This window comes from Xenopus tropicalis, chromosome 10 (assembly GCF_000004195.4).
Source record: "Xenopus tropicalis strain Nigerian chromosome 10, UCB_Xtro_10.0, whole genome shotgun sequence".
In the NCBI taxonomy this organism is placed as follows: domain Eukaryota; kingdom Metazoa; phylum Chordata; class Amphibia; order Anura; family Pipidae; genus Xenopus; species Xenopus tropicalis.
This window is the reverse complement of record NC_030686.2, coordinates 50883133-50910126: the sequence shown is the minus strand read 5'-3', so window position 1 is coordinate 50910126 and position 26994 is coordinate 50883133. Positions and strand designations below refer to the sequence as shown.

Here is a 26994-nt window from a genome sequence, read left to right as displayed (position 1 = left end):
AAGTACTTACCCCAGCCTTCCTCACCCCACTCAATACAGGGAACTCTGAATATCACTCATGTATTATAAGGGATAATGTACCCCCAGCCTCCCTACTAAGTACCTACCCAGCCTCCCTACTAAGTACCTACCCCAGCCTCCCTACTAAGTACCTACCCCAGCCTCCCTACTGAGTACCTACCCCAGCCTCCCTACTAAGTACCTACCCAGCCTCCCTACTGAGTACCTACACAGCCTCCCTACTAAATACCTACCCAGCCTCCCTACTAAGTACCTACCCAGCCTCCCTACTAAGTACCTACCCAGCCTCCCTATTAAGTACCTACCCAGCCTCCCTACTAAGTACCTACCCCAGCCTCCCTACTAAGTACCTACCCCAGCCTCCCTACTAAGTACCTACCCCAGCCTCCCTACTGAGTACCTACCCCAGCCTCCCTACTAAGTACCTACCCCAGCCTCCCTACTGAGTACCTACCCAGCCTCCCTACTGAGTACCTACCCCAGCCTCCCTACTAAGTACCTACCCAGCCTCCCTACTAAGTACCTACCCAGCCTCCCTACTAAGTACCTACCCAGCCTCCCTATTAAGTACCTACCCAGCCTCCCTACTAAGTACCTACCCCAGCCTCCCTACTAAGTACCTACCCCAGCCTCCCTACTAAGTACCTACCCCAGCCTCCCTACTAAGTACCTACCCAGCCTCCCTACTAAATACCTACCCAGCCTCCCTACTAAGTACCTACCCAGCCTCCCTACTAAATACCTACCCAGCCTCCCTACTAACTACCTACCCCAGCCTCCCTACTAAGTACTTACCCCAGCCTTCCTCACCCCACTCAATACAGGGAACTCTGAATATCACTCATGTATTATAAGGGATAATGTACCCCCTACTGTAAATGATAAGGATATTAGCAGTCACTGAGGGGTTCTGTGCCCCCCATATAAAGGCACAAGGCTGCAGGCTGAGTTATACAGGGAACTCTGAGTATCACTCATGTATTATAAGGAATAATGTACCCCCTACTGTAAATGATAAGGATATTAGCAGTCACTGAGGGGCTCTGTGACCATATAAAGGCCCAGGGTTACTATATTGTTAACAGTACAAAGGTAGCACATGTTACAGATTAGGGTGCTGCCCCACCCATAGGGAGATGACAGGCCAAAGGCCGTGGAAAACTGCAATAAAGGATCCAAAATTGTACATCACAGCTCAAGGGCGCAAGATGGAGACAGTAGGGCAAGATGGGGACAGTAGGGCAAGATGGAGACAGTAGGGCAAGATGGGGACAGTAGGGCAAGATGGAGACAGTAGGACAAGATGGGGACAGTAGGGCAAGATGGAGACAGTAGGGCAAGATGGGGACAGTAGGGCAAGATGGGGACAGTAGGGCAAGATGGAGACAGTAGGGTAAGATGGGGACAGTAAGGCAAGATGGAGACAGTAGGGCAAGATGGAGACAGTAGGGCAAGATGGGGACAGTAAGGCAAGATGGAGACAGTAGGGCAAGATGGAGACAGTAGGGCAAGATGGAGACAGTAGGGCAAGATGGAGACAGTAGGGCAAGATGGAGACAGTAGGGCAAGATGGAGACAGTAGGGCAAGATGGAGACAGTAGGGCAAGATGGAGACAGTAGGGCAAGATGGAGACAGTAGGACAAGATGGAGACAGCACAGTTGTATAAAAATAATGGAAATATACAAAGGGAGTTTGGCCCCAGGAAATCCCGCCCATGGAAGTTTAGGGCCACATTATTGGGTGCCCATATTATGAGTGACACTGGTGCCAGCCCTGCGTATTGCTGGGATACCCACAGAGCAGCCGGGGTGCCAGGCAGCACAGGATATTTACGATGCCAAACCTTAGTGCCAGCCCCTGGCTGTGGGCACGCAGATGGGGGGCAGGGGCTCCTCTCTCTCTAGGGGATAAGTAAATCACCAGTAACATTTCCCAGAAGAGCCTATTAAGCTGAAGGCACTAAGGTGCCGATACACTGTATATCCATTTACTGCTGTACAACGTCTGTGTGCGCCATCAGCACTCACTGGCATACTGACTGGCAGCGAGCAGCTCTGGGGCAATTAGGGCAAGTCCCATATTCCCACCCCTGTAACTGCCCCTCACATCCACCTTCCCTCACAGCCAGGGATTCTGGGTAATGTCCCACCTTCCCTCACAGCCAGGGATTCTGGGTAACGTCCCACCTTCCCTCACAGCCAGGGATTCTGGGTAATATCCCACCTTCCCTCACAGGCAGGGATTCTGGGTAATGTCCCACCTTCCCTCACAGTCAGGGATTCTGGGTAATATCCCACCTTCCCTCACAGCCAGGGATTCTGGGTAACGTCCCACCTTCCCTCACAGCCAGGGATTCTGGGTAATATCCCACCTTCCCTCACAGGCAGGGATTCTGGGTAATGTCCCACCTTCCCTCACAGTCAGGGATTCTGGGTAATGTCCCACCTTCCCTCACAGGCAGGGATTCTGGGTAATGTCCCACCTTCCCTCACAGGCAGGGATTCTGGGTAATGTCCCACCTTCCCTCACAGGCAGGGATTCTGGGTAACGTCCCACCTTCCCTCACAGCCAGGGATTCTGGGTAATGTCCCACCTTCCCTCACAGCCAGGGATTCTGGGTAATGTCCCACCTTCCCTCACAGGCAGGGATTCTGGGTAACGTCCCACCTTCCCTCACAGCCAGGGATTCTGGGTAATGCCCCACCTTCCCTCACAGTCAGGGATTCTGGGTAATGCCCCACCTTCCCTCACAGTCAGGGATTCTGGGTAATGTCCCACCTTCCCTCACAGTCAGGGATTCTGGGTAACGCCCCACCTTCCCTCACAGTCAGGGATTCTGGGTAACGCCCCACCTTCCCTCACAGTCAGGGATTCTGGGTAATGTCCCACCTTCCCTCACAGTCAGGGATTCTGGGTAACGCCCCACCTTCCCTCACAGTCAGGGATTCTGGGTAATGTCCCACCTTCCCTCACAGGCAGGGATTCTGGGTAACGTCCCACCTTCCCTCACAGCCAGGGATTCTGGGTAATGTCCCACCTTCCCTCACAGCCAGGGATTCTGGGTAATGTCCCACCTTCCCTCACAGCCAGGGATTCTGGGTAATGTCCCACCTTCCCTCACAGCCAGGGATTCTGGGTAATGTCCCACCTTCCCTCACAGCCAGGGATTCTGGGTAATGTCCCACCTTCCCTCACAGCCAGGGATTCTGGGTAACGTCCCACCTTCCCTCACAGCCAGGGATTCTGGGTAATGTCCCACCTTCCCTCACAGCCAGGGATTCTGGGTAACGTCCCACCTTCCCTCACAGCCAGGGATTCTGGGTAACGTCCCACCTTCCCTCACAGCCAGGGATTCTGGGTAATGTCCCACCTTCCCTCACAGGCAGGGATTCTGGGTAATGTCCCACCTTCCCTCACAGCTAGGGATTCTGGGTAATATCCCACCTTCCCTCACAGCTAGGGATTCTGGGTAATGTCCCACCTTCACTCACAGTCAGGGATCCTGGGTAATGCCCTTATTTTCTAGTAAAGGGGGCACCCTGCAGAGAGGGTAGATAGCCAACCTGCTATGTATAGAAGTGGTGACGCCACAGGTGAGGAGGGGAGGAATGCCGCAGGTGAGGAGGGGAGGAATGCCGCAGGTGAGGAGGGGAGGAATGCCGCAGGTGAGGAGGGGAGGAATGCCGCAGGTGAGGAGGGGAGGAATGCCGCAGGTGAGGAGGGGAGGAATGCCGCAGGTGAGGAGGGGAGGAATGCCGCAGGGCCGGTAGGGGGACATTGCTTCACTGGTGCAACAGGGAGATTCCACGCTGAACCCGGAGCTTTCACTTCCCAAACAGAAGGCAAAGAGACACCCGGCCGCACACCCTGCATATTTGTGCCCCCCCCCCAGGGCAAAGGGAACCACGCAGTTGCTTATTGTGGCACAACCGGTACTTCAGGTTTGGCGGCCGGGTCTCCCCTTGTCACTGCCCAATAACAGCAGCCGGAGTGTTGGTATTTCCCACCCACCTTAGGTATCATTACTCGCTCCGTCACGGGCGGAACAACCAGGCACCCGGTCTGGGGGGAAATGGATATTCCGCAGCCGTGCCCGGACTTTCCTGCGGAATTAGAACTGTCTACGATCCAAAGTCTGTATTTAAATAGATTTGCTGCCCGAATGGTGCCAGTCTGGCCAAGTGCCTGTGCGCTAACGTTGCTCAGATGAGCCCATTCCTCTCTGCCATAATAAGCGTGCCATGTGGCGCTGGCATCATGGTGCAACCACCCAGCGAGTGTGTGTGCGAGTGGCACGGGCAGAACTACCCAACTGATTGCTTTGGCTAACGAATCATCCCGGCTAATTGCCCTGCACTGGAATGGCATTTGCCCGAAGCCACCCCTTGCCAGTGGGAAGCCGTAGGGCAGGTCCCATCATTAAGTGAATGCTATTCCTGCCAGGGAAGAGTACAAGTGTTTGGAGCCTGAATGGCACACCTGGCGCTGGGCAGCATCTCTGCCACTCCGGATAATGAGGAGCCATTGTGCGGCAGTCCCTGCCCATGTTGGTGGTGCCAGCTGCGCGGCATCGAGTACCCTGTTTGCTATCTCTGTACTGAGTCGCAGCCAACCCTATAGGTGCCCACTATAGGTGCCCGCTCACAGTACACGGGGAGTGGCACAGTCACAATTACCCCGCCCCCAGCTAACAGCCGCCGAGTGGAATCCCCAGCACTGATCTCAGGGTAAATATTTGCTCATTCCTTAGGGGCAGAACACTCAGCAGCAGAATGATGTGCCCGATGGAAGGAAACACTAGCGGGGGGGGGGGGGGGGGCAGGAGCCCTTTAATTAGGCACTTAGCTGCCCAGCTGAGACCGGGCACAGCGCTCGTTACTGGTGGGAGATCATTATGAAATGGAACCCAGAGGAGGAAATGACTGGCACCGTGCCCATGCCAGGAGGCTTGTTCCATTGTTTCACCAACTTGTGCAACACGTATTGACCTGAATTATTCAGCGCTACTATCTGGATGCCCGCCATCACCAACAGGCTATCAGCCGTATAGCGGTACCGGGTATCTGGCCATATGGGGCTGCACTGTATAGCAGTACCGGGTATCTGGCCATATGGCAGAGAGGGGCTGCACTGTATAGCGGTACCAGGTATCCGGCCATACGGCAGAGAGGGGCTGCGCTGTATAGCGGTACCGGGGATCCCTGGTTGATTATTAGGAGGTGGGTGGCACAGGGTGCAAGTAGCACTCTCCCTTACTAAAAGGGCATTCGGCCCTTCCTCTCTCATGTATCTGCCACTACAGCCGCCTCCCAGCTCTCACTCTAACATGCCCCCCCCAGATGGAACCATAAATGCCAGTGGTGCCCAGTGAGTGGGTGTTGGAGGCTGCAGCTTAGGGCTGCCCGGGGTGCCCGTATATATGGGCCCAGTTCAGCTGCGCCTGGCGTGCATCTCTGCCACAATAATCAGATTAAAAAATGTAATTTTCCTTCCCGGCAATAAGAACATTTAGAGGCCTAATCCGGAGTGTAATTATCCTCTGAGTTGTGCCCGGCCCCCTGTAATCTGTTAGCAACCGGCGCCCCCCTCTCGCCCCTGTGCCCAAACCTTCCCATTAGCCATGGCACAAACACTGCCCCGCCCTCTGTATGTGCCTCTGCTGGGGTAATACTTGGGGCAAGGGCACACTAAGCGGATTGACTGCCCTCCTCCGGGGCCGGGGGCCCATTGCCAGGCCGGGCATCAGCACGTATGGACCTACATGGAGCGCATACTGGCACCAAACCGCATACAATCATGTTCTTGTGCCAGCAGAACCAATACCTCCCTCCCAGCAGAACCAATACCTCCCTCCCAGCAGAACCAATACCCTCCCAACAGCACCAATACCACCCTCAGCAGCACCAATACCTCCCTCCCAGTAGAACCAATACCCTCCTCCCAGCAGAACCAATACCTCCCTCCCAGTAGAACCAATACCCTCCTCCCAGCAGAACCAATACCCCCCTCCCAGCAGCACCAATACCCCCCCAACAGCACCAATACCCCCCTCAGCAGCACCAATACCTCCCTCCCAGCAGAACCAATACCCCCCCCAACAGCACCAATACCACCCTCAGCAGCACCAATACCACCCTCAGCAGCACCAATACCACCCTCAGCAGCACCACTACCCCCCTCCCAGCAGCACCAATACCCCCCTCCCAGCAGAACCAATACCCCCCTCCCAGCAGCACCAATACCCCCCTCCCAGCAGCACCAATACCACCCTCAACAGCACCACCACCCCCCTCCCAGCAGCACCAATTCCCCCCCTCTCAACAGCACCACTACCCCCCTCCCAGCAGCACCAATTCCCCCCCTCCCAGCAGCACCAATACTCTCCTCCCAGCAGCACCAATACCCCCCTCCCAGCAGCACCAATACCCCCCTCCCAGCAGCACCAATACCCCCCTCCCAGCAGCACCAATAACCCCTCCCAGCAGCACCAATACCCCCCTTCCAGCAGCACCAATACCCCCTCCCAGCAGCACCAATACCCCCCTCCCAGCAGCACCAATACCCCCCTCCCAGCAGCACCAATACCCCCCTCCCAGCAGCACCAATACCCCCCTCCCAGCAGAACCAATAACCCCTCCCAGCAGCACCAATACCCCCCTTCCAGCAGCACCAATACCACCCTCAGCAGCACCAATACCCCCCTCCCAGCAGCACCAATACCCCCTCCCAGAAACACCAATACCCCCCTCCCAGCAGAACCAATACCCCCCTCCCAGCAGCACCAATACCGCCCCCAGCAGAACCAACACCCCCCTCCCAGCAGCACCAATACCCCCCTCCCAGCAGCACCAATACCGCCCCCAGCAGAACCAACACCCCCCTCCCAGCAGCACCAATACCCCCCTCCCAGCAGCACCAATACCACCCTCAGCAGCACCAATACCCCCCCAGCAGAACCAACACCCCCCTCCCAGCAGCACCAATACCCCCCTCCCAGCAGCACCAATACCCACCCTCAGCAGCACCAATACCCACCCCAGCAGAACCAATACCCACCCCAGCAGCACCAATACCCACCCCAGCAGAACCAATACCCCCCTCCCAGCAGAACCAATACCCCCCCCAGCAGAACCAATACCCCCCTAAGCAGAAGGGTGCCTGTACCACTACCCGTGTACATTACTAGTGACAGGCAGTTGGCAGGGGGCCCTCGGGTACAGCCCGTTCTGAAAGAAACCAGTAACAGGTGGATAGAGGGCTCAGCAGAGCGAGACTGGGGGCCCATTTCTCAGGGTTATGACTGGGGGGGGGGGGTCAGTGCCAGACACCACACATTACTGTGACGCAGGCTCCACCAATCAGATGTTATTAGGGTGACTCACCAGCGTGCTAATGCCAGTCGGTCTCCCCAGAGCGTTTGCGGGGGGCTGCACTGCACATGAGGATATAGAGCTGGGGGGCCCCAAAGGGAGCTAATTGCATCAAATCTCATCTGCCCGTCTCTGCCAGCCAGAAGGCACTTTCCTGGGCGCCTCAGTTGGCACACTCAAACCCATTCCCTAAATTAAACTGCCAGGTCACTCGAGTGCAGAGGCGCCAGGGCACAGGGGGCACCAGATTAACTCTTTGCCTTCCTGAGGCTATGAACAGGGTTAGGCAGCCGGGGGGGGAAGGAAATATGCCCCCCCCCCTCCCAGCTATAAACTAATATGGAACATGAGGATCTGGTACTGAGGGGAATGGGTGTCACTCAGGGTCCCGGAGCCACATGCCATAAGCAGCTAAAAATAAACAGAATTGCCACACAGGGTGCCCAGCTGGTCCAACCCCCCCGGGCTGCCACGTGCAGTGATACCATTAGGGGCACCCCCCCACACTAGAATTGCTAGAAATGCCTCTGTTTGATATTAAACCCCTCGCTGACTCCCCGCAACCCCTCGCTGACTCCCCGCAACCCCTCGCTGACTCCCCGCAACCCCTCGCTGACTCCCCGCCACCCCTCGCTGACTCCCCGCAACCCCACGCTGACTCCCCGCAACCCCACGCTGACTTCCCGCCACCCCGCGCTGACTCCCCGCAACCCGACTCCCACAAGCCCCTCGCTGACTCCCCGCCACCCCGCGCTGACTCCCCGCAACCCCACGCTGACTCCCCGCCACCCCTCACTGACTTCCCGCCACCCCGCACTGACTCCCCGCCACCCCGCGCTGACTCCCCGCCACCCCGCGCTGACTCCCCGCAACCCCTCGCTGACTGCCCGCAACCCCTCGCTGACTCCCCCCAGCCCCTCGCTGACTCCCCCCAGCCCCTCGCTGACTCCCCCCAGCCCCTCGCTGACTCCCCGCAACCCCTCGCTGACTCCCCCCACCCCCTCGCTGACTCCCCCCACCCCCTCGCTGACTCCCCCCACCCCCTCGCTGACTCCCCCCAGCTCCTCGCTGACTCCCCCCAGCCCCTCGTTGACTCCCCCCAGCTCCTCGCTGACTCCCCCCAGCCCCTCGTTGACTCCCCCCAGCTCCTCGCTGACTCCCCCCAGCTCCTCGTTGACTCCCCCCAGCCCCTTGTTGACTCCCCCCAGCCCCTCGCTGACTCTCACAGCCCCACGCTGACTCTCACAGCCCCACGCTGACCCCACGCCACCCCTCGCTGACCCCCCCGCCACCCCTAGCTAACTCCCTGCAACCAATTGCTGTAGATATCAGAGCACCATTTTCCTGCACACACCTATATAACCACACAACCAGGGGTTCCGGAATGATCCGGCCCAGCCCACGTTACAGGGAGAAAGTAGGGTGCCCGCGCTGTGGCGGTTACACACCTGTATACACTCTCCCCCCCAGCACCGTTACACCCAAACCACAACTGAGGCTGAGAGCAGCGCTGGGAAGGTACAACTTCCCTTTGGGTTCTGTGCTAACTGCGCTCTCGCCAGGCTCACTATACACAGGCTCAGCATAACATGAGATGGGTCCCTGCTCCTACTGAGGGGTAACTGTCATACTGCTCCACACAGGGGGCAATTACACCTGCATCTGAGCAACAGGGAGTTCTGCATGTATCTGCCTGGGGGTATAATTACCTATGAGTACAACCATCAGTGCCCCCTGTGTGCAACTGAAAATTATCCCCACTATTGCCCCTACACCTTAAACCCCAGCACTGTGTGTATGTGTGCCATGTAGTCCCCATGTCTCCATCTTGCCCTACTGTCTCCATCTTGCCCTACTGTCCCCATCTTGCCCTACTGTCCCCATCTTGCCCTACTGTCCCCATCTTGCCCTACTGTCTCCATCTTGCCCTACTGTCCCCATCTTGCCCTACTGTCTCCCTCTTGCCCTACTGTCCCCCTCTTGCCCTACTGTCTCCCTCTTGCCCTACTGTCCCCCTCTTGCCCTACTGTCTCCATCTTGCCCTACTGTCCCCATCTTGCCCTACTGTCCCCATCTTGCCCTACTGTCTCCCTCTTGCCCTACTGTCTCCCTCTTGTCCTACTGTCTCCATCTTGCCCTACTGTCTCCCTCTTGCCCTACTGTCCCCATCTTGCCCTACTGTCTCCCTCTTGCCCTACTGTCCCCCTCTTGCCCTACTGTCTCCCTCTTGCCCTACTGTCTCCATCTTGCCCTACTGTCCCCATCTTGCCCTACTGTCCCTATCTTGCCCTACTGTCTCCCTCTTGCCCTACTGTCTCCCTCTTGCCCTACTGTCTCCCTCTTGTCCTACTGTCTCCCTCTTGCCCTACTGTCTCCCTCTTGTCCTACTGTCTCCCTCTTGTCCTACTGTCTCCATCTTGCCCTACTGTCTCCAACTTGCCCTACTGTCTCCATCTTGCCCTACTGTTCCCATCTTGCCCTACTGTCTCCCTCTTTCCCTACTGTCTCCATCTTGCCCTACTGTCTCCATCTTGCCCTACTGTCCCCATCTTGCCCTACTGTCCCCATCTTGCCCTACTGTCTCCATCTTGCCCTACTGTCTCCATCTTGCCCTACTGTCCCCATCTTGCCCTACTGTCTCCATCTTGCCCTACTGTCTCCATCTTGCCCTGCTCCGGTCTGCATCCCATGAAGGCAGCAGCCCTGACACCCAATGTACATAAGTCCCATGATTCCCAAGCTGGTTGGACTGTTCCATCAGTCAGGCGGGGGGGGGGGTGTAGCTGAGATGGTGTTTGTGTAGGAAATGAGTCACAGGGAGAGAGGTGCCGCTATGTGCACTGAATGGCCCCTTTCATTGGCTGGGGCAGGGCCCAAACGCCAGTGCCAGGAGGGGCCGGCGGCGCTAATTGGCAGCACATGTATCTCTATAAAGGTTCCATTCAACCGTAGCCACTTGCCCCCTATGTCTGGCACATTCAGCCGCACCACAACCAATCACAAGGGCAATGGATAAAGGGTAAGTTAACATTTACATTATGTCATAAAAAGAAGCAATGTTGTTTATTAGTCTGCATTTCCCGTCTCTAGATCGGCCCTTTCTTCTATTTGCACTGAAACGTTGCTTCCTATATATCTGATATATACAGTAACTAATGTTCCCCCTGTTGTGTAATACTAGGATTGGCAGACAGGGAGCGCTGTATACAGGTCCTGGAACCCCAAGGTGACTTACAGTATCTGGGGGAGGTACTTCCTGTGCAGGGGGGAGAGGGGCGGGGTTACACAGTCAGTCCCTCCCAGGGCAATAGGTACAGTGGGTTCCCTGGGTATCTGGGGGAGGTACTTTCTGTGCAGGGGGGAGAGGGGCGGGGTTACACAGTCAGTCCCTCCCAGTGCAGTAGGTACAGTGGGTTCCCTGGGTATCTGGGGGAGGTACTTCCTGTGCAGGGGGAGAGGGGCGGGGTTACACAGTCAGTCCCTCCCAGGGCAGTAGGAACAGTGGGTTCCCTGGGTATCTGGGGGAGGTACTTTCTGTGCAGGGGGGAGAGGGGCGGGGTTACACAGTCAGTCCCTCCCAGTGCAGTAGGAACAGTGGGTTCCCTGGGTATCTGGGGGAGGTACTTTCTGTGCAGGGGGGAGAGGGGCGGGGTTACACAGTCAGTCCCTCCCAGGGCAGTAGGTACAGTGGGTTCCCTGGGTATCTGGGGGAGGTACTTCCTGTGCAGGGGGAGAGGGGCGGGGTTACACAGTCAGTCCCTCCCAGGGCAGTAGGTACAGTGGGTTCCCTGGGTATCTGGGGGAGGTACTTTCTGTGCAGGGGGGAGAGGGGCGGGGTTACACAGTCAGTCCCTCCCAGGGCAGTAGGTACAGTGGGTTCCCTGGGTATCTGGGGGCGGTACTTCCTGTTTAGGGGGAAAGGGGCGGGGTTACACAGTCAGTCCCTCCCAGTGCAGTAGGTACAGTGGGTTCCCTGGGTATCTGGGGGAGGTACTTCCTGTGCAGGGGGGAGAGGGGCAGAGATACACAGTCAGTCCCTCCCAGTGCAGTAGGTACAGTGGATTCCCTGGGTATCTGGGGGAGGTACTTCCTGTGCAGGGGGAGAGGGGCGGGGTTACACAGTCAGTCCCTCCCAGTGCAGTAGGTACAGTGGGTTCCCTGGGTATCTGGGGGAGGTACTTCCTGTGCAGGAGGGAGAGGGGCGGGGTCACACAGTCAGTCCCTCCCAGGGCAGTAGGTACAGTGGGTTCCCTGGGTATCTGGGGGAGGTACTTCCTGTGCAGGGAGGAGAGGGGCGGGGTTACACAGTCAGTCCCTCCCAGTGCAGTAGGTACAGTGGGTTCCCTGGGTATCTGGGGGAGGTACTTCCTGTGCAGGGGGAGAGGGGCGGGGTTACACAGTCAGTCCCTCCCAGGGCAGTAGGTACAGTGGGTTCCCTGGGTATCTGGGGGAGGTACTTCCTGTGCAGGGGGGAGAGGGGCGGGGTTACACAGTCAGTCCCTCCCAGTGCAGTAGGTACAGTGGGTTCCCTGGGTATCTGGGGGAGGTACTTCCTGTGCAGGGGGGAGAGGGGCGGGGTTACACAGTCAGTCCCTCCCAGTGCAGTAGGTACAGTGGGTTCCCTGGGTATCTGGGGGAGGTACTTCCTGTGCAGGAGGGAGAGGGGCGGGGTTACACAGTCAGTCCCTCCCAGTGCAGTAGGTACAGTGGGTTCCCTGGGTATCTGGGGGAGGTACTTCCTGTGCAGGGAGGAGAGGGGCGGGGTTACACAGTCAGTCCCTCCCAGTGCAGTAGGTACAGTGGGTTCCCTGGGTATCTGGGGGAGGTACTTCCTGTGCAGGGGGAGAGGGGCGGGGTTACACAGTCAGTCCCTCCCAGGGCAGTAGGTACAGTGGGTTCCCTGGGTATCTGGGGGAGGTACTTCCTGTGCAGGGGGGAGAGGGGCGGGGTTACACAGTCAGTCCCTCCCAGGGCAGTAGGTACAGTGGGTTCCCTGGGTATCTGGGGGAGGTACTTCCTGTGCAGGGGGGAGAGGGGCGGGGTTACACAGTCAGTCCCTCCCAGTGCAGTAGGTACAGTGGGTTCCCTGGGTATCTGGGGGAGGTACTTCCTGTGCAGGAGGGAGAGGGGCGGGGTTACACAGTCAGTCCCTCCCAGTGCAGTAGGTACAGTGGGTTCCCTGGGTACCTTGGGAATTACTCTAGATAAGAAGGGGATTCCCACGGTTAGGATTCCGTGACTGAGGCTAGTTAGGGGCGGGGCCTATATATCATACAGCGGGTAACGGACTCTGGACCTCGCGTCATTCCCGCCCAGTGAGTACTCCATATAACAGAGATAAGAGTTTGTGCCCAAAGTCCGCGGCACCAGTGAGACTTTGCCCCCCCCCCCAATAGCGACGGTACCTGCAGTCGCACCTCGCCCATTGGGTCGGAGAGGTGGATTCCCTGCGCTTGGGATCAGCCATTCAGAGATAACCATTAATCAGCCAATAACAGGGACATGGGACCCTTATACCCCACATGTCATTCAGACCACAGAGTGCAAGCTCTGTGCCCCAGCAAACATTACCCTATTGTGTTCAACCCAATTCATTCGCTAAGGAATTCTGCCCCCTGGGCTGCGGTCGAAACCCAATCCCAGTGCCACGGGGCTCCGGCTCTGTTATTAGTGACTTATTGGGAAAAGGAGATGGCACCGCAGCGCCCTAGATAAGGAGCAACCTTTACTCCCAGCCTGGCCCATAGCAACCGTACTGGGAGGGGGCGCCCCGGCTCCCGCGGGTCACTCACAGCCAGTAACAACGGGTCGGCCATTGCTGGTACTGAGCATGAATAGAGTCCATTCTGATATACACGACCCAGTGCCGGAGGGGCCCTTCCAATCCCGCAGCCCCGGGTTATTATGGGGCTCCTTGGGAAATGTTGGGGTGAGCAAAGGATTGTGGGTAAATAAAGGCAAAGCAAGAAATCGCAGGTTCCAAAATAAAACAAAGCGCCAGTAGGACGCGCAACACACAACGGATCTCTCAGCGTGGCAGAACCCGCGTCCCGTTCCCCCAAACAATCAGCAGAAAGGTACAATGGCAGCCGCGTCGCCCCCACCCCGGCGCCCCTCACAATGAGCCCCTTTGTTAGGCGCCAATCGCTTTGTTTACTGCGAGGCGAGAAAGAAAGGAGTTTTTATTCCTCAGAATCTCGTGAGTCATGAAATCCAAACAGGAGATCCAAAGGTGGCGCTGAATGGGTTACTGGGGTGCAAGGGGGCGCGGGGGGGGGATTAGGGAAAGAAAGAGGGGAATATATACACACAAGGGGAATAGGGTCCAATATAGGGGGGGAAGCACCTCAGCCAGAACTTTATCCCAGCCGGGTCGGACCTTGAATGATTGGGGCTTCACACAACCCAATGCAGTCATTGGATCAGGACATCACTGGAGGCCCCCCCCGGTTGGGTTCAAGATGGATCATTCCCATAGCCTGTGACCTATCAGAGGAAGAACCTCTGGGCCCAAGGGCCACAATCGGAACTCATCAGAACTCATGGGTCCCACGCTACTACATCAGCAGGGCCCCCCCCCCGGTCCCTAAGCCACCTGAGCCCCCCAGTATTAGGTGCCATTGTGTCTGGCCGGCCCGGCATGGATGGGGGCAGCAGGCAGAACCCACAGTGCGGTGACATTAACGCTGGAATTCCAGGGGGGGAAAAAAACAATTTGTGTTGGAAAAACAACACTGAGATCAGAAATGCCCCTTGTGATTGGTGGGCGAAATCACAAGGGGCATTTCTGGGGGTAAGTGTGGGCAGAGGAATATTCACCCATGGCGCCACACTTGGCGCAGCCTAGTAAGAAATGCCACCCCCCCCCCACTAATCAGCAGGCAGGATTTAGCGCTTGCTAGTTTGAATCTGGTTGCTATGGGTTACTAGACCTGCTGTTAAAGGGGAGGTTCACCTTCACTATGTTACAGAATGGCCTATTCCTAGCAACTTTGTAATTGGTCTTTATGATTTATATTTTATAGTTTTTTTTAATAATACTCCTTCTTCTTCTGACTCTTTGCAGCTTTCAAATGGGGGTCACTGACCCCGGCAACCAAACCCTATTGCTCTGTGAGGCTCCAGTTTTATTGTTATTGTTACTTTTTATTCCTTATCTTTCTATTCAGCCCCTCTCCTATTCATATATCAGTCCTTCATTCCAGCCACTCCCTGGTTGCTATGTTAATCTGGACCCTAGCAACCAGATAGCTGCTGAAACTCCAAACTGCAAACCAACTGAACAAAACTGGAAATAACCAAAAAACTACAAATAATAAAAAATGAAGACCAACTGCAAATTGTCTCAGAATATCCCTCTCTACATTATACTAACAGTTAACTCAAAGGTGAACATCCCCTTTAATGATGATGGGGGGGGGGCAGAATGTGGGAAACAACAGACCCCCATGTCAGGCGCCACTTTCTAAATACAGCAAAGAAAGGGTAAATAAGAGGAGGAGTTCTGCGCTGGTGGAAGCCCCCCGCTGCTGCTAAGGGTAGGGGGGGGGGTAGATATTGCGCTTGCTGTTGTTGTGAGACCCTGCGGCACAGCCTGCAAATGGTTAAATGTGACAGGGGTCTGTGAAACAAGAATTTCCCATCTACTCATTATCGGGGGGTTGAGATCAAAGAGCAGCGAGCGAGGATTCCCAGCGGCCGGGGGGGCTGCCGTACGCGCAGTTTCTCCCCCTTTCATCTCCTTCCCCCCCAATCAACATGAGAACATGGTGTCCCCGGGGTGGGACAGTGCTGCCCATTACTCCCTATACCCCCCCCCCCATTACATTTCCCTGCTGTTATTCTGTCATTATTTGGGAAGAGTTCCCCTTTAAGGCGAGCGTCAGCGAGTGGGTGCTGGGGGGGGGAATATTTGGGAGCGGCGCAGCGCCGAGCTGTAGATATTTATAAAATTGAAAGGCGAATAGTTTTGAAAGGTCAGAATTTACAGAAATTTGCACTGCTGCCAAACAGCCGCGACAGCGATCTGCCCCTGCCCTGCTCTCATGAGTCGCATTCACTCCGGAGCAGTACAGGCCCGAACTGCATCATCTACTGAGCAACAAGTGCCTCAGCCTGCCCCCCCAACCTAATGCTCCCCCCCAAGCTAATGCCCCCCCCCAAACCTAATGCCCCCTATACAGAGAGAGATACCATAAAACTATGGCACATAGGGATTCCCCTGTACTAAGCACAATTCAGCAGGAACAGCCCCCTAAGTTTGCTCATAGCCTGTACAGAGAGATACCATAAAACTATGGCACATAGGGATTCCCCTGTACTAAGCACAATTCAGCAGGAACATCCCCCTAAGTTTGCTCATAGCCTGTACAGAGAGATACCATAAAACTATGGCACATAGGGATTCCCCTGTACTAAGCACAATTCAGCAGGAACAGCCCCCTAAGTTTGCCCATAGCCTGTACAGAGAGATACCATAAAACTATGGCACATAGGGATTCCCATGTACTAAGCACAATTCAGCAGGAACAGCCCCCTAAGTTTGCCCATAGCCTGTACAGAGAGATACCATAAAACTATGGCACATAGGGATTCCCCTGTACTAAGCACAATTCAGCAGGAACAGCCCCCTAAGTTTGCTCATAGCCTGTACAGAGAGATACCATAAAACTATGGCACATAGGGATTCCCCTGTACTAAGCACAATTCAGCAGGAACAGCCCCCTAAGTTTGCTCATAGCCTGTACAGAGAGATACCATAAAACTATGGCACATAGGGATTCCCCTGTACTAAGCACAATTCAGCAGGAACAGCCCCCTAAGTTTGCTCATAGCCTGTACAGAGATACCATAAAACTATGGCACATAGGGATTCCCCTGTACTAAGCACAATTCAGCAGGAACAGCCCCCTAAGTTTGCTCATTGCCTGTACAGAGAGATACCATAAAACTATGGCACATAGGGATTCCCCTGTACTAAGCACAATTCAGCAGGAACAGCCCCCTAAGTTTGCCCATAGCCTGTACAGAGAGATACCATAAAACTATGGCACATAGGGATTCCCCTGTACTAAGCACAATTCAGCAGGAACAGCCCCCTAAGTTTGCTCATAGCCTGTACAGAGATACCATAAAACTATGGCACATAGGGATTCCCCTGTACTAAGCACAATTCAGCAGGAACAGCCCCCTAAGTTTTCCCATAGCCTGTACAGAGAGATACCATAAAACTATGGCACATAGGGATTCCCCTGTACTAAGCACAATTCAGCAGGAACAGCCCCCTAAATTTGCCCATAGCCTGTACAGAGAGATACCATAAAACTATGGAAAATCAAATGTAGTTGTACTGGTTCTGGGCACCTTTGTACCTAGAGAATAAGAAGGATTTTATGTATGGGGAACCCAGTTATAGGTTATGAGGGGACCGGACCAAGTACTGGTGGGAAGAAAGGGGGATCCAGAACCCTGAGAATGTAAAACCCCCTGGCTCAGGGCATTGGGCCCAGTACCTTCCATTCATTATACACATAAAGAATCAGATGTTCCATCAGCGGAACCGCATCCCCTTTGTGCCGGAGCAGCAGAACCGTAACTGCGCTACTTGCCCTACTAATTATGCCCTGAAGGGGGGATAAAAGCATTCACTCAATTACCCTCATAAATAAATCAAGGCCGGTGCCCACTAACAGCACTTGGGGAAGGTGCCAGCCTCGCCCACAGACTGGGTCGGGTTTGGGTACTGGCCCATCTATTCCCCCGGGGGAGCCCAGACTTGCTCACACATCAAATAAATACACATCCTAATGGGCTAATCAATGGGCCGCTTGGGCACGGGCAGTCGGCCAGCACTTCTGTAACCTATTCAGTGCCGGGTGGAACCACCAGCTGCTGGGTCCATTTCTGCCCAACTCAGCAGAGGCCACGGGGGCCCTGCAGGCAATATTGATATTTATAGAGTGTCCCTCCGTGGCCCTTGCATCAGGGAGAACATGTCGACCCAATAACAATGAGAATCCTGGGACAGATCAGTGGATCCGAGTTATTACACAGAAACATCTCAGAACCACAGGTGGTGTTGTCCCAAGAATGATCCAAGCCCGCAAATGGTTGTCCGCCCAACACAATGGGATGCAGGGCACTGATTGGCCAGCTGAGTGACCCCTGCACTCTCTGTGCGCAACATAAACACTTCCCGAGGCCAGAACCTGAGGCACCGCCCCACCGGGTCAGCAGATGTTCTGCTTTTCCTGCACTTACAGAATGTTGTTCCTGGAATCCGCTGTTTGTCTGGCAAGCGCTTAGTGGGACTGGTTCTGAACGGCCCAACGGGCCCATCCTGCACGGTACTGTATATACACAAATCAGCTTTGTGGCTGGTTCTGAGCAGCCCAATGGGTCCATCCTGCACGGTACTGTATATACACAAATCAGCTTTGGGACTGGTTCTGAACTGCCCAACGGGCCCATCCTGCACGGTACTATATACACAAATCAGCTTTGGGACTGGTTCTGAACGGCCCAACGGGCCCATCCTGCACGGTACTGTATATACACAAATCAGCTTTGGGGCTGGTTCTGAACTGCCCAACGGGCCCATCCTGCACGGTACTGTATATACACAAATCAGCTTTGGGGCTGGTTCTGAACTGCCCAACGGGCCCATCCTGCACGGTACTGTATATACACAAATCAGCTTTGGGGCTGGTTCTGAACTGCCCAACGGGCCCATCCTGCACGGTACTGTATATACACAAATCGGCTTTGGGGCTGGTTCTGAACGGCCCAACGGGCCCATCCTGCACGGTACTGTATATACACAAATCAGCTTTGGGGCTGGTTCTGAACTGCCCAACGGGCCCATCCTGCACGGTACTGTATATACACAAATCAGCTTTGGGGCTGGTTCTGAACTGCCCAACGGGCCCATCCTGCACGGTACTGTATATACACAAATCAGCTTTGGGGCTGGTTCTGAACTGCCCAACGGGCCCATCCTGCACGGTACTGTATATACACAAATCAGCTTTGGGGCTGGTTCTGAACTGCCCAACAGGCCCATCCTGCACGGTACTGTATATACACAAATCAGCTTTGGGGCTGGTTCTGAACGGCCCAACGCGCCCATCCTGCACGGTACTGTATATACACAAATCAGCTTTGGGGCTGGTTCTGAACTGCCCAACGGGCCCATCCTGCACGGTACTGTATATACACAAATCAGCTTTGGGGCTGGTTCTGAACGGCCCAACGGGCCCATCCTGCACGGTACTGTATATACACAAATCAGCTTTGGGGCTGGTTCTGAACTGCCCAACGGGCCCATCCTGCACGGTACTGTATATACACAAATCAGCTTTGGGGCTGGTTCTGAACTGCCCAACGGGCCCATCCTGCACGGTACTGTATATACACAAATCAGCTTTGGGGCTGGTTCTGAACTGCCCAACGGGCCCATCCTGCACGGTACTGTATATACACAAATCAGCTTTGGGGCTGGTTCTGAACTGCCCAACGGGCCCATCCTGCACGGTACTGTATATACACAAATCAGCTTTGGGGCTGGTTCTGAACTGCCCAACGGGCCCATCCCCCCTTTATGCCTCTCTTTCCCTCTTTACTTCCCCTTTATTCTCTAACAGACTCTTGCCCAACGCGTTTGTTCCGCCACGTTCCATACAGTGATGCCGCAATGTGGGTTCCGGCCTAGAACATTCATTTATGCACAGAAATATAAGAGACCAACTGCAAGATGTGTTTGCCTGTACAGAGGCACCCGTGCTGTAAGGGTACCCATAAAGGCACCCGTGCTGTAAGGGCACCCATAAAGGCACCCGTGCTGTAAGGGCACCCTAGGGAGACAGGACTGGCCACGAGACAAACATTCCCAGAGGGATCAGTGCAGCCTTGGGGGCACAAGGGGATACATTACAGCTAAGCCCTGGGGCATATTTAGTTGGTGCTATACAGGAGGGGTGGGGTGCCAGAGGGGCAGTTGGTGCTATACAGGAGGGGTGGGGTGCCAGAGGGGCAGTTGGTGCTATACAGGAGGGGTGGGGTGCCAGAGGGGCAGTTGGTGCTATACAGGAGGGGTGGGGTGCCAGAGGGGCAGTTGGTGCTATACAGGGGGGGTGGGGTCCCAGAGGGGCAGTTGGTGCTATACAGGAGGGGTGGGGTCCCAGAGGGGCAGTTGGTGCTATACAGGAGGGGTGGGGTCCCAGAGGGGCAGTTGGTGCTATACAGGAAGGGTGGGGTGCCAGAGGGGCAGTTGGTGCTATACAGGGGGGGTGGGGTCCCAGAGGGGCAGTTGGTGCTATACAGGAGGGGTGGGGTCCCAGAGGGGGCAGTTGGTGCTATACAGGAGGGGTGGGGTCCCAGAGGGGCAGTTGGTGCTATACAGGAAGGGTGGGGTGCCAGAGGGGCAGTTGGTGCTATACAGGGGGGGGTGGGGTGCCAGAGGGGCAGTTGGTGCTATACAGGGGGGGTGGGGTCCCAGAGGGGCAGTTGGTGCTATACAGGAAGGGTGGGGTGCCAGAGGGGCAGTTGGTGCTATACAGGGGGGGGTGGGGTGCCAGAGGGGCAGTTGGTGCTATACAGGGGGGGTGGGGTCCCAGAGGGGCAGTTGGTGCTATACAGGAGGGGTGGGGTGCCAGAGGGGCAGTTGGTGCTATACAGGGGGGGTGGGGTCCCAGAGGGGCAGTTGGTGCTATACAGGAGGGGTGGGGTCCCAGAGGGGCAGTTGGTGCTATACAGGAGGGGTGGGGTGCCAGAGGGGCAGTTGGTGCTATAGAGGGGGAAATCACACACAGAGCCAAGCTAACAAACGTTTCTGCACGCTGGACTCCCATTGGGCACAGCACCCACACATGGCCCCGCCCCTAAGCTTCTCCCTAGATGATGCCACAAGGGGCAGTCTGGCAGCCACGGAAACTGACTGGATGGTGCCGGTGCAACAGGAAGACAGCAGCAGCCCGGTCACTCACCCTGCTGGGCCCCGGGGCCCCCACCTGTCAGTACCACATGTGACACAATGGGGGCTTCCCCTAGGCAGTAAGTGGCAGTAAGTGACAGTAAGTAGCAGTAAGTGACAGTAAGTGACAGTGAGCCCCATAGAGGGGCATCCTTACCTTGGCACTGGAACCCTTGCTTCCCGAAGCCCCTGCAACACAAAGGAAAGGGGGAAACGTTACTGTATGGCACACACGGCAGCACATCAACCCGCCCAATTAGAGTGCAAGCTCTGCGGGACAGGGGCCCCTCATAGTATATTTACATTTATCTCTTCCCCCTCTGCCCTATAAATACACCTGTACAGCACTGTGTATAGCCATGCCCACCGTTATACCCACATTCATGCCCACGTGCCCACCGTTATACCCACGGTCATACCCACCGTTATACCCACAGTCATGCCCACCGTTATACCCACAGTCATACCCACGGTTATACCCACAGTCATACCCACCGTTATACCCACAGTCATACCCACCGTTATACCCACAGTCATGCCCACGTGCCCACCGTTATACCCACAGTCATGCCCACCGTTATACCCACAGTCATGCCCACGTGCCCACCGTTATACCCACAGTCATGCCCACCGTTATACCCACAGTCATACCCACCGTTATACCCACAGTCATACCCACCGTTATACCCACAGTCATGCCCACGTGCCCACCGTTATACCCACAGTCATGCCCACCGTTATACCCACAGTCATACCCACCGTTATACCCACAGTCATACCCACCGTTATACCCACAGTCATGCCCACGTGCCCACCGTTATACCCACAGTCATACCCACGTGCCCACCGTTATACCCACAGTCATGCCCACGTGCCCACCGTTATACCCACCGTTATACCCACGGTTATACCCACAGTCATGCCCACAGTCATACCCACCGTTATACCCACAGTCATGCCCACGTGCCCACCGTTATACCCACAGTCATGCCCACCGTTATACCCACAGTCATGCCCACATGCCCACCGTTATACCCACAGTCATACCCACCGTTATACCCACAGTCATGCCCACGTGCCCACAGTTATACCCACAGTCATACCCAACGTTATACCCACAGTCATGCCCACAGTTATACCCACAGTCATACCCACCGTTATGCCCACAGTCATACCCACGTGCCCACAGTCATACCCACATGCCCACAGTCATACCCACATGCCCCCAGTCATACCCACAGTCATACCCACATGCCCCCAGTCATACCCACAGTCATACCCACATGCCCCCAGTCATACCCAGTCATACCCACATGCCAACAGTCATACCCACAGTCATACCCACATGCCCCCAGTCATACCCACAGTCATACCCACATGCCAACAGTCATACCCACAGTCATACCCACAGTCATACCCACATGCCCCCAGTCATACCCACAGTCATACCCACATGCCAACAGTCATACCCACAGTCATACCCACATGCCCACAGTCATACCCACAGTCATACCCACAGTCATACCTACGTGCCCACAGTCATACCCACGTGCCCACATCCATACCCAATTGCCCACAGCTTTACTAACTCTATGGTATAAACACCCCAGGCCTTTACTAACTCTATGGTATAAACACCCCAGGCCTTTACTAACTCTATGGTATAAACACCCCAGGCCTTTACTAACTCTATGATATAAACACCCCAGGCCTTTACTAACTCTATGGTATAAACACCCCAGGCCTTTACTAACTCTATGGTATAAACACCCCAGGCCTTTACTAACTCTATGGTATAAACACCCCAGGCCTTTACTAACTCTATGGTATAAACACCCCAGGCCTTTACTAACTCTATGATATAAACACCCCAGGCCTTTACTAACTCTATGGTATAAACACCCCAGGCCTTTACTAACTCTATGATATAAACACCCCAGGCCTTTACTAACTCTATGATATAAACACCCCAGGCCTTTACTAACTCTATGGTATAAACACCCCAGGCCTTTACTAACTCTATGGTATAAACACCCCAGGCCTTTACTAACTCTATGGTATAAACACCCCAGGCCTTTACTAACTCTATGGTATAAACACCCCAGGCTCTAACGCACGTGTTAGTAAATCCGGCAGGAGGAAGTGAATGGAATAACCTCGCACCCTTACTCACCCGCGCTCACACCTCGTGCGACTGTGCCCATAACAGTGACAGGGACTGGCCCCGTTACTATAGGGAATCCCTAGGCCCCTGGCAATGGGGGGTTCTGGGCAGCATGCCCCCCCCACAGTACAGAGTTGGACCTACCACTGGGCGTGAATACAAACAGCATCACCGGGGCCCCCAGCCGGCACAGCCCAGCATTCCTACTGATCCCCCCCATATTCCCCAGCCTGGGGATCCTACAGGCACCCACTAAGCACCCACACCCCTACCACCCACAGGCTGCAGGCTGGGAGTCAGCGGCCAATATTGGCCCCCAGGGCCCCTGTGAGAGTCACTCACACATTCTCTGCCAGCTCTCAGCCAATTGCCCCTTCCCTCTCTGCCAGCTCTCAGCCAATTGCCCCTTCCCTCTCTGCCAGCTCTCAGCCAATTGCCCCTTCCCTCTCTGCCAGCTCTCAGCCAATTGCCCCTTCCCTCTCTGCCAGCTCTCAGCCAATTGCCCCTTCCCTCTCTGCCAGCTCTCAGCCAATTGCCCCTTCCCTCTCTGCCAGCTCTCAGCCAATTGCCCCTTCCCTCTCTGCCAGCTCTCAGCCAATTGCCCCTTCCCTCTCTGCCAGCTCTCAGCCAATTGCCCCTTCCCTCTCTGCCAGCTCTCAGTCAATTGCCCCTTCCCTCTCTGCCAGCTCTCAGCCAATTGCCCCATCCCTCTCTGCCATCCGCTCAGCATTCAGCTCAATCATGGGCACACACATATATATATCAATTCGGGCAGTGCCAGGGCATTTACATAGCTGGGGCTTTATTTACCCCCAGTAACAAAGTCATCATCATTGCGATTAAGTAGGAATGTGGCCCCTGAACTAGAACTTCAGCACCCGCTGCCTTCCAGCTGCAGGGGCAATTACAGAGGCAGTGGGGTTAGGAAAGGGTATGCGGTGGCAGCTGGGTACTGGGGCAGCAGGGGTACATTGGGGGCAGCAGGGGTACATTGGGGGCAGCAGGGGTACATTGGGGTCAGTAGGGGTACATAAGGGGGCAGCAGGGGTACATAGGGGCAGTTGGGGTACATAGGGGGCAGCAGGAGTACATAGGGGCAGTAGGGGTACATGGGGGGCAGTAAGGTTACACTGGGGGCAGTGGGGGTACATAAGGGGCAGTAGGGGTACATGAGGGGGCAGTAGGGGTACATAGGGGGGCAGTAGGGGTACATAGGGGGGCAGTAGGGGTACATAGGGGGCAGTAAGGTTATATTGGGGGCAGTGGGGGTAGATGAGGGGGCAGCAGGGGTACATAAGGGGCAGTAGGGGTACATAGGGGGCAGTAAGGTTATATTGGGGGCAGTGGGGGTACATAGGGGGCAGTAAGGTTACACTGGGGGCAGTGGGGGTAGATGAGGGGGCAGCAGGGGTACATAGGGGGCAGTAGGGGTACATAGGGGGCAGTAGGGGTAGATGAGGGGGCATTAGGGGTAGATGAGGGGGCATTAGGGGTAGATGAGGGGGCAGCAGGGGTACATAGGGGGCAGCAGAGGTACATAGGGGGCAGTGGGGGTAGATGAGGGGGCAGCAGGGGTACATAAGGGGCAGTAGGGGTACATAGGGGGCAGTAGGGGTACATAGGGGGCAGTGGGGGTAGATGAGGGGGCAGCAGGGGTACATAAGGGGCAGTAGGGGTACATAGGGGGCAGTGGGGTAGATGAGGGGGCAGTAGGGGTAGATGAGGGGGCATTAGGGGTACATAGGGGGCAGCAGGGGTACATAAGGGGCAGCAGGGGTACATAAGGGGCAGTAGGGGTACATAGGGGGCAGTGGGGGTAGATGAGGGGGCAGTAGGGGTAGATGAGGGGGGCAGTGGGGGTACATAGGGGGCAGTAAGGTTACACTGGGGGCAGTGAGGGTACATAGGGGGCAGTAGGGGTAGATGAGGGGGCAGTAGGGGTACATAGGGGGCAGTAGGGGTAGATGAGGGGGCAGTGGGGGTACATAGGGGCAGTAAGGTTACACTGGGGGCAGTGAGGGTACATAGGGGGGCAGTAAGGTTACACTGGGGGCAGTGGGGGTACATAGGGGTGCAGTAAGGTTACACTGGGGGCAGTAGGGGTACATAGGGGGCAGTAGGGGTACATAGGGGGCAGTGGGGGTAGATGAGGGGGCAGTAGGGGTAGATGAGGGGGCATTAGGGGTACATAGGGGGCAGTAAGGTTACACTGGGGGCAGTGGGGGTACATAGGGGGCAGTGGGGGTACATAGGGGGCAGTAAGGTTACACTGGGGGCAGTGGGGGTAGATGAGGGGGCATTAGGGGTACATAGGGGGCAGTGGGGGTAGATGAGGGGGCAGTGGGGGTACAAGGGGGGTATTAGGGGTACATAGGGGGCAGTGGGGGTAGATGAGGGGGCAGTGGGGGTACAAGGGGGGTATTAGGGGTACATAGGGGGCAGTGGGGGTAGATGAGGGGGCAGTAAGGTTACACTGGGGGCAGTAGGGGTACATAGGGGGGCAGTGGGGGTACATAGAGGGGCATTAGGGGTACATAGGGGGGCATTAGGGGTACAAGGGGGGCATTAGGGGTACATAGAGGGGCAGTAGGGGTACATAGGGGGCAGTAAGGTTACACTGGGGGCAGTAGGGGTACATAGGGGGGCATTAGGGGTACATAGGGGGCAGTAAGGTTACACTGGGGGCAGTAGGGGTAGATGAGGGGGCATTAGGGGTACATAGAGGGGCAGTGGGGGTACATAGGGGGCAGTAGGGGTACAAGGGGGGCAGTAGGGGTACATAGGGGGCAGTAAGGTTACACTGGGGGCAGTAGGGGTAGATGAGGGGGCATTAGGGGTACATAGGGGGGCATTAGGGGTACATAGGGGGCAGTAAGGTTACACTGGGGGCAGTAGGGGTAGATGAGGGGGCATTAGGGGTACATAGAGGGGCAGTGGGGGTACATAGGGGGCAGTAGGGGTACAAGGGGGGCAGTAGGGGTACATAGGGGGCAGTAAGGTTACACTGGGGGCAGTAGGGGTAGATGAGGGGGCATTAGGGGTACATAGGGGGGCATTAGGGGTACATAGGGGGCAGTAAGGTTACACTGGGGGCAGTAGGGGTAGATGAGGGGGCATTAGGGGTACATAGAGGGGCAGTGGGGGTACATAGGGGGCAGTAGGGGTACAAGGGGGGCAGTAGGGGTAGATGAGGGGGCATTAGGGGTACATAGAGGGGCAGTAGGGGTACATAGGGGGCAGTAAGGTTACACTGGGGGCAGTAGGGGTAGATGAGGGGGCATTAGGGGTACAAGGGGGGCATTAGGGGTACATAGGGGGGTATTAGGGGTACAAGGGGGGCAGTAAGGTTACACTGGGGGCAGTAGGGGTAGATGAGGGGGCATTAGGGGTACAAGGGGGGCATTAGGGGTACAAGGGGGGCATTAGGGGTACATAGGGGGGTATTAGGGGTACAAGGGGGCATTAGGGGTACAAGGGGGGCATTAGGGGTACATAGGGGGGTATTAGGGGTACAAGGGGGGCAGTAAGGTTACACTGGGGGCAGTAGGGGTACAAGGGGGGCAGTAGGGGTACAAGGGGGGCAGTAGGGGTACAAGGGGGGCATTAGGGGTAGATGAGGGGGCATTAGGGGTACAAGGGGGGCATTAGGGGTAGATGAGGGGGCATTAGGGGTACGTACCATATAAAGTCGGTGCAGTGGCTGCAGAACGTTGGCTGCTTGAAGAAGCGAGCGATGAATTTGTGGTTCTTCACCTCATGGACGTTCTTCTGCCTGAGGGCCCCCTTGCGGGCAAAGCGCTGCGCTACCTCCTGGGAGGAGGAGGAGGACGAGGTGCTGTCGTTGTGCTGGAAGACATCGGCCATGGTGCTGGGGGCTCCGGTACCGCGGAAAGTCCCAATCCAAACGGGCAACCACTGCCCCACTGACAGCTCCGGGCTGGGGAGCCGCCTCCTGCCCTCAGCCCCGCCCCGTGACGTATGTAGCCCCACCTTTACCGTGTCCGGAAACGCCCCCTGCTTGGGAAACACGGGCTGGAGCCCGCCCACTCCCCAGTTTGGCTCCGCCCAGTCTGTAACTCGCTGTCCGCAAAGCAGAAACTTCCTCCGGAGGAACCCACTCGGTGACGTTACAGGTTCCGCCTGAGTTCCCTCACACTCAGCCTTCGCTCTGCCCCGCCCCCTGGCATGACGTCTCTCCTTCCCGCCCATTCTAGATTCTGACCCCGCCCAATAAGCGTTAGCCTTACCGCTTGCGCACTTACAGGGCATGAGAACGGCGCGCTAGCGCCCCCTGGCGGCTCTCTGTGGTACTGCAACTTCTCTCGTCTGGTGTCACTCAGGTATTATAAGGGATAATGTACCCCCTACTGTAACTGATAAGGATATTAGCAGTCACTGAGGGGTTCTGTGCCCATATAAAGGCACAAGGCTGCAGGCTGAGTTATACAGGGAACTCTGAGTATCACT

The 26994-nt window shown here is 56.0% G+C and overlaps 1 protein-coding gene across 3 annotated transcripts in view; it reads right to left on the bottom strand.

Annotated features, from left to right (window-relative positions):
• The window catches only part of prkca (protein kinase C, alpha), a 120245-nt gene extending 93725 nt beyond the window's left edge, over nt 1–26520 (bottom strand). The window contains exons 1-2 of one of the 3 annotated variants that reach the window (XM_031894176.1): nt 26207–26520; nt 20521–20552 (exon numbers count right to left, since the gene is read on the bottom strand). In XM_031894176.1, coding sequence (XP_031750036.1) covers nt 20521–20552; nt 26207–26391 — 217 coding nt within the window. In that variant the 5' untranslated portion in view covers nt 26392–26520. 3 annotated transcript variants of the gene reach the window in all.
• Nucleotides 26521–26994: the final 474 nt, after the last annotated feature.